At 38.3% G+C, this 7,821-nt stretch overlaps 1 protein-coding gene across 1 annotated transcript in view; it reads left to right on the top strand.

Moving 5' to 3' along the window:
* The first annotated feature begins 225 nt into the window (after positions 1–225).
* The window catches only part of CCDC141 (coiled-coil domain containing 141), a 222,953-nt gene continuing 215,357 nt past the window's right edge, over positions 226–7,821 (top strand). Inside the window, exons 1-2 of the mRNA XM_011944052.1 lie at positions 226–451; positions 2,856–2,978. Coding sequence (XP_011799442.1) covers positions 350–451; positions 2,856–2,978 — 225 coding nt within the window. The 5' untranslated portion in view covers positions 226–349. The remainder of the gene's footprint in view (positions 452–2,855; positions 2,979–7,821) is intronic.

Below are 7,821 nucleotides of genomic sequence, written 5' to 3'. Positions count from 1 at the left end.
GATGTAATTTTTTTTTCCATTTGTTATCAAACATCAGCTGATAAGGAAAGAGCTTGAAGCTGTCCTCCACATTTAAGATAACAGCAAAAATAACAGGCACTTAGCGTTACCATACTAGGGGCGTGGCAGTTCTCTCTCGTTCGCTTCGCTCCTTTCTCCCTCACGATAAACTCAATGGAGTTGTCTATTTTTAACCTCCTGTTCTTTCCTTTTGGCAGAGTAATCAGTGTGAGCTGAGCTCTTTCCCTGAATGAATCCAAGTAACCCTGGTGGTTGCCTTCTGAAATGACCAGCAGACACATAACTGTCCAGAGGCTGCCCAAAGTATAAACTGTGGTTCTAAAGTACCATGTCCAGCCAAGGAAGTCCTAGTGTGGAGCTTTCTACGACGACAGTCAGTTCAGTTGCCGTGCAGGCTGGGGACTCCAAAATCGTTATAGCTGTCATAAAGGTAAGCTAACAACTTCCTTTTTTCTGTGCGGCTGTGGGCTTCTAGCTGTGTGTTGAAAACCCTAAAGAAAAGTCCATGCAATCGGCAGGACACAGCATAGAGAAGACAACGCAGCAAGCACTCTTACTGCTTTCTTAAATTGGCTACTAAGAGAAACCTCTACAAGTTTCAGCAGTTACCAGAGATTCTCTTTCCTTTCAGTCAGCCAGAAAGCATCTACACCTGCTTGATTTAAAAAAAAAAAGAAAAGAAAGAAAGAAAAAGAAAAGAAAACTTCTAGCATATACTATCAATTTGGTGTTTAAAAGCAAGGCATTGGTAATTGGAAGTTCATGATTGCCTGACTAAAGAATCCAATGGACATGTGAAATGCTTGTGATTTTTGAGAGTGGATGTGATGGAGGTGGGAGGAGGCAGGTCCTGACAGACATGGGGAGGGCACCGCTTTAAGCATGATGGAACTCAGAAAACACCTAAGGAAAGGGCTCCGACATGTACCCTTTGCAACACTGGTTTTGACATGGTAAAGACACTACTAAATCCTTGTTCAGTAATGAAGACCCTGCAGGGAAAAGTACAAAAGGTTTGTGTCAAATTTGTTCTTAACAGCAGGAAGTAGAAGCCACTTAGGGTTTACGATTACTGCATGTTTTATGACAAGCCATTTGCCCATTTGCAAAGATGACCACACATCTTTAGGCTGAAGAAGACATCCATGATTTTATTCTCCATGGAAATGCCCTGCAAAAAAAAAAAAAAAAACCTTTCAAGCACTAGGCTTGGGCTTTAGATGATATTCCACCTAAATAATTCAGTGTTTAATGAAGGGAAAGCTAGCAAACAAGCTGATGGTCACAAACCAGTTACTTTCAGGTCCCCACCAGGCTTAATTGAATGATTTTTCTGGCCTTTTGTTAGAGCATGGACAGCAAGCGTGTTTACTTTAACTTAATTGCTGTTAATTTTATGGTAATGTGAAAATTCATACCAGGAAAACAGCACTTGATATTGAGCAAAACGATTCACTATAGAAGGACAGAATGGAAAGTGTTCCTACCAAGGCAGATTTTCTGGTGTTGTGAGACTTATCTCCCTTAGGAACCAGGCCTCTGCTGACTTCCTCACCCTCCCATCTTTTCAGAGTTCTGGAGTGGAGATGAAAAGAAGCCTGGCGCAGAAGTGGTGCGAACAGACCACTTGCACGGGATTAATGATACTTTGAGTTAACTGCAGATTTCAGCAATGAGGGAAAAGAGACAAACTCACTATTTTTCAAAAAGTTGACTTTTCATTTCCTCAAATATGAAACATTCTTGGAGCAGGATGAGGAATAATATTAGAGGATAAATTACAGAAGAATCAGAGGTAGCTTGAACACAAAAAAATTACACTGGAAAATTACACAGGAAACTCTTATTTTAACTGAATTGTGTTTCTAAGAATGTTCCCCCACTACCCTCTCCTCAGCTCTCTTACCTTACTGCCATCTCCATACAAAACACACCCCAAGCAATTCAGAGTAGAAAGTCCATCTTAATGGAATAGGAGTGCCTGTGTGTGATTTATAGTGACGTTCCAAACTGTCTCAGGGGACTGAAGATATTCTAAAATAGAAACACGTTTTTCTAATTTCTCTTTAGTAATTCGTGTATCTACATGCACATGCCTGTTAGTGGTTCCTTTTGCTTAATGAGTTGTTGCTTCTTAGAAAAGCAATTCCTCAGGAAATGCAATGACAAATTATGTCTTAGAGCAGTGTAAATCTTGTGTGGAAAGCAAGTTGACTGTGCTCAAATGGCAGTTGTCACAGGCATCTAATTTTGTTAATATTTTCCTACATGCTTTGATGAATATTCAACAACTAAGTTTGGAAAACAGTATATTTTACCTTTGAAATAAGATAAAAATCAATTCCTTCATCTGATATTTATTATTTTCAGCTAAATCAGCAAGGCCAATGTAAAGACACTTATCAACCTAAACTGTATTTACAAGAACTTTCCTCTGTGGTGAAAAAGAATTTCACTGTTTTTATTGAGTTCAGTTTTGTGAGTGAGAGAGGATACAGTTGTGTAAATTACTCTGTAACTTTATAATATTCAGTAATACGTAATCCATTGTATGTTTTCCTCATTTGGGAATTTTTAACTCAAATCCCATATGCCATGAGAGAATAATTTATCTTAAGAATAAAAAATAAAAGGCAGGGCATGGATTTATATTAGATCTGCTATGTTTCAATTGAAGTAAACCCCATATCTATGGAAAGAATGGACAAAATAGAAAATAGAAAAAAGTGTTTACAGTATAACTGGAAATTTAAAAGATATATTAAAAATGAGAAGGGTGAAGAGGAAGAAACAAGAGGAACTAAAAGTGCACTTAATTTAATTTTTATTTTCAGTGTGGCAAATGGGTACAACTTCAACTGGCTGAATCACAGCCCAATCTTCTAGAAATTGGCAGCAGTCAAGATGAAACCAAAAAACTTCTTCATGATCATGAACTTCTTTTGGCCAAGCTCAAGGTAAGATGCTAAGATGTGAAGCAAAAACAAAATGAAAGAGAAATAAAAAACTATTTCTTATACTTCTTGATTCCTCTGCTGTTACTGGCCTAGTGCCACTTTAATATGATACCAGGTAGATAATGGAAAAATCAGTAGTTATTTACGCACAAACAGCATCAGAGAGAAGTAATAAGATTTAAAAAAATTTTCTCTAATGTGATAGAAAATATGGAATGATAATATTTTCACTGTGGAGAAAAAAGTAATTTTTCTTCCTGGCTGCCTCAGTGGAAAAAAAACTCCATCATTTTTTCATTTCATGCATTACACCATCAAGTCACAAAAACAGATCCACAATTTCTGTTGTTAATGATACCTGCTGGCAAAAATAATTTAGAAGACTTTTCCCCCGTTGGACTATTGAAAATATCTGATTCCGTGCTTAGTATTAAGAGTTCTTGAAACCAAATAATACTTTTAGTAAAACCAGACATACTATTTTATATATGTTGAGAGTATTTAGTTAGAAATCTAAAAGTAACATTGGTTTGAGGTTGCCAGATAAAGGCCAGATAAGATCAGAGCCAGCTACATAATTTGTGGGACCCAGGGCAAATAAAAATTTGGGGCTTTTTGTTCAAAAAGCAGGGAAAAGCATTTTCTTGACCCGTCATGGTGAATTTTATTCATTATTTAATGTCTAGCTCCTTCATGTGTAAGATGAGTGCAGACCCTCACAGGTGCATGGCCTCACCCATGACTCAGTGCAAAGGACCTGGGTTTGACCCCACCCTTCTTAAGTTTCACCTTGGCCACAGCTCCAGCTATAGGAGGTGGCAACAGTCACTGAGTGGAGCTGAGGAGCAGACAGGACAGCCGACTCTATCTCCAGGAGATAGGACCACATGTCTGATGAGGTGCCAAGCCCTCAGAACTTGCTCTGTTGTCCCATTGGACTTAATTTACAAAACACAAACGTAAAGAATTTCAACACAGTAACAGATACAGCATTAAACCCTAAATAGTGTTCCATTCTGAGGAACCTCTGAGGGAGCCAGCCCTGTGAGTAATAACCTCATAGACAAATGAAATATCTTCACTAAGATCAAAGAGGTTCAAAGAGGTTTAATGAGGATTCAGAGGACTGCAAAGACTAGGATACTCTGCATTTTTAGTACTTTAATATTACTGTTTTCTTTGTTACATCTAGGCTGAAATTCATACTTGCTTTCTAGATTTAGAAGATTTGATCTGCATCTGATATATAGACAGTGGTTTTCTGCTTGAACAGTGGTAAAAGTAATTGAGTAAACAAAACCAAGAAGCTGAAGAAAGAATTAATACAAAGACGAAGGCCCTTAGAATGCAGAATTTATTCCCCTGTTTGACAGCTCCTTACTCTGGGATTTAGGTTGTCTTGCAAGGCAGAAATCTCTAGTTATTGGTAAGTCTTTTGTATGTAGGAAAACCCCATTATGACGTGGAAGATCAATGAACCAGGAATTAAAACACCTATTGTTTAGCTCTACTTACGTCACAAACTAGTGTGATTTGGCTAACAACTCAAGGTCTTCCTGCTACACAAAAAGTTGTGTAAACTTGTCGTGAATCCCCAATTCCATGAACTGTAGAAACGCAATACTTACTTGAAGTTTCTGACAATTTCCAGAAGTTTGCTTTCTCATGATTTCTTGTGTCCCCAGCTCCTTTGTATATACCAGCCAACTGTTTCTGCTGAAGCTAACCTGGGCTTGAAACCACATATTTTCCCCAGTTCCCACTAGTAATTCACGCCCAGCCAGCATTTCCCAGTCCACTGATAAATTGTGGGTAGTGGTGGGTGAGCTCAACTCAGTTTAGAACTCTCAGGCTACCTCGCTTCTCCCTTCATCCCTACTCCATCCAGGGCTACAGAAGGGAAATGCCTTCTTAGGTGCAGCAATTCAGCTCCTGCCTTCTACCTCGTGCTCAAATGTGATACCTAAATCCATCCCGTAGCTCTGCTAAAAAAGGGTTTTCCTGTAGTATAGTTTGAAGTTGGGTAGAGTGATGCCTCCAGCATCATTCTTTTGCTTAGGATTGCCTTGGCTATTCGGGCTCTTCTTTGGTTTCATATGAATTTTAAAAGTTTTTTTCTAATACTGTGAAGAATGTCAATGGTAGTTTAATGGGAATAGTATTGAATCTATAAATTTCTTTGGGCAGTATGGCCATTTTCACAATATTGATTCTTCCTATCCATGAGCATGGAATGTTCTTCCATTTGCTTGTGTCATCTCTGATTTCTTCAAGCAGTGGTTTGCAGTTCCCCTAAAAGAGGTTCTTCACTTTTCTTGTTAGTTGTATTCCTAGGTATTTTATTCTTTTTGTGGCAGTTGTGAATGGGAGTTCATTTGTGATTTGGCTCTCGGCTTGCCTGTTGTTGGTGTATAGGAATGCTAGCAATTTTTGCACATTGATTTTGCATCCTGAGACTTTGCTAAAGTAGCTTATTAGCTTCAGAAGCTTTTGGGCTGAGATGATGGGATTTTTCCTATATCTTTAGATGTAGGATCATGTCATCTGCAAAGGTAGTTTTACTTCCTCTCTTCCTATTTGAATGTTCTTCATTTGTTTCTCTTGCCTGATTGCCCTGGCCACAACTTCCAATACTATGTTGAATAGGCATCCTTGTCTTGTACTGGTGTGCAAGGGGAGTGCTTCCCCAATTCAGAATGAGCTTCTGCCCATTCAATATAATATTGGCTGTGGGTTTGTCATATATGACTCTTGTTATTTTGAAGTATGTTCCTTCAATACCTGGTTTATTCAGAGTTTTTAACATGAAAGGATGTTGAATTTTATCAAAGGCCTTTTGTGTGTCTATTGAGATTATCATGTGGCTTTTGTCTTTAGTTCTGTTTATGTAATGAATCACATTTATTGATTTGCATATGGGGAATGAAGCCTACTTGATTGTGGTGGATAAGCTTTTTGATGTGCTGCTGGATTTGGTTTGCTAGTATTTTGTTGAAGATTTTTGCATCGATGTTCATCAAGGCCTGAAGTTTTCTTTTTTGTTGTATCTCTGCCAGGTTTTGGCATAAGGGCAAGTTAGGGAGGAGTGACTCCTCCTCAATTTTTGGAATAGTTTCAGTAGGAATGGTACCAGCTCTTTTCTTTTTTGTTGTATCTCTGCCAGGTTTTGGCATAAGGGCAAGTTAGGGAGGAGTCACTCCTCCTCAATTTTTGGAATAGTTTCAGTAGGAATGGTACCAGCTCTTTTTTATACCTCTGATAGAAGTCAACTGTGAGTCCATCTGGTCCTGGGCTTTTTTTGGTTGGCAGGCTATTTATTACTGCCTCAATTTCAGAACTCATTATTGATCTATTCAAGGATTCAATTTCTTCCTGGTTCAGTCTTGGGAGGGTGCATGTGTCCAGGAATTTATTCATTTTTTCTAGATTTTCTAGTTTATGTGCATAGAGGTGTTTATAGCATTCTCTGATGGTTGCTTGTATTTCTGTTGGGTCAGTGGTAATAACCCCCTTATCATTTCAAATTGTGTTTATTTGATGCTTCTCTCTTTTCTTCTTCATTAGTCTTGCTAGTGGCCTATCTATTGTATTAATTTTTTTCAAAAAACTAGCCTTTTGGATTCATTGATTTTTTGAAAGTTTTTTTGTGTCTATCTCTTTCAGCTCAGCTCTGATCTTGGTTATTTCTTGTCTGCTGCCAGCTTAAGTGGTTTGTTGTTCTTGGGTCTTTCTTTTAGTTATGATGTTGGGTTGTTAACTTGAGATTTTTCTAGCTTTTTGATGAGGGCATTTTAGTGCTGTAAATTTCTCTCTTCATACTGCTTTAGCTGCATCCCAGAGATTCTGGTACATTGTATCTTGGTTCTCATTAGTTTCAAAGAACTTACTACGCTGGGCATAGTGGTTCATGCCTGTCATCCCAGCACTTTGGCAGGCCAAGGTGGGTGGATCACCTGAGGTCAGGAGTTTGAGACCAGCGTGGCTAACATGGTGAAACCTTGTCTGTACTAAAAATACAAAAATTAGCCAGGCATAGTGGTGTGCAACTGTAATTCCAGCCACTTGGGAGGCTGAGGCAGGAGAATTTATTGAACCCAGGAGGCAAAGTTTGCAGTAAGCCGAGATTGCACCATTGCACTCCAGCCTGGGTCACAGAGCAAGACTCTGTCTATAAAAAAAAAAAAAAAGAAGAAGAGCTTCTTGATTTCTGCCTTAATTTCATTATTTGACCAAGAGTCATCCTGGGGCAGATTGTTCAATTTTCATTTAGTTGTATGATTTTGAGTGAATTTCTTAATCTCAACTTCTAATTTGATTGTGCTATTGTCTGAGAGACTGTTATGATTTCAGTTCTTTTGCATTGGCTGAGGAATCTTTTACTTCTGATTATGTGATCAATTTTAAAGTAAGTGTCATGTGGCGATGAGAATAATGTATGTTCTGTTGTTTTGGGGTGGACAGTTCTGTATATAACTATCAGGTCCACAGTTAAAGTCTGCTGTGGTGTTAAAGTCTCCCACTATTATTGTATGGGGGTCTAAATCTCTTTGAAGTTCTCTAAGAACTGGGTTCTCCTATATTGGGTACATATATATTTAGGATATTCAGCTCTTCTTGTTGAATCGAACTTTTTACCTTTATGCAATGCTCTTCTTTGTCTTTTTAAGTCTTTGTTGGTTTACAGTCTCTTTTGTCAGAAATTTGGAATGCAAATCTTAATTTTTCTATTTTCTATTTGCTTGGTAAATTTTCCTCCATCCCTGTATTTTGAGCCTATGTGAGTCTTTGCATGTGAGATGATCTCTTGAAGACAGCATACCAGTGGGTCTTGGTTCTTTATCCC

Source organism: Colobus angolensis, unplaced genomic scaffold, assembly GCF_000951035.1.
Source record: "Colobus angolensis palliatus isolate OR3802 unplaced genomic scaffold, Cang.pa_1.0 Scaffold224, whole genome shotgun sequence".
Taxonomy (NCBI): Eukaryota; Metazoa; Chordata; class Mammalia; order Primates; family Cercopithecidae; genus Colobus; species Colobus angolensis.
This window is presented reverse-complemented; position numbering and strand designations above follow the sequence as displayed.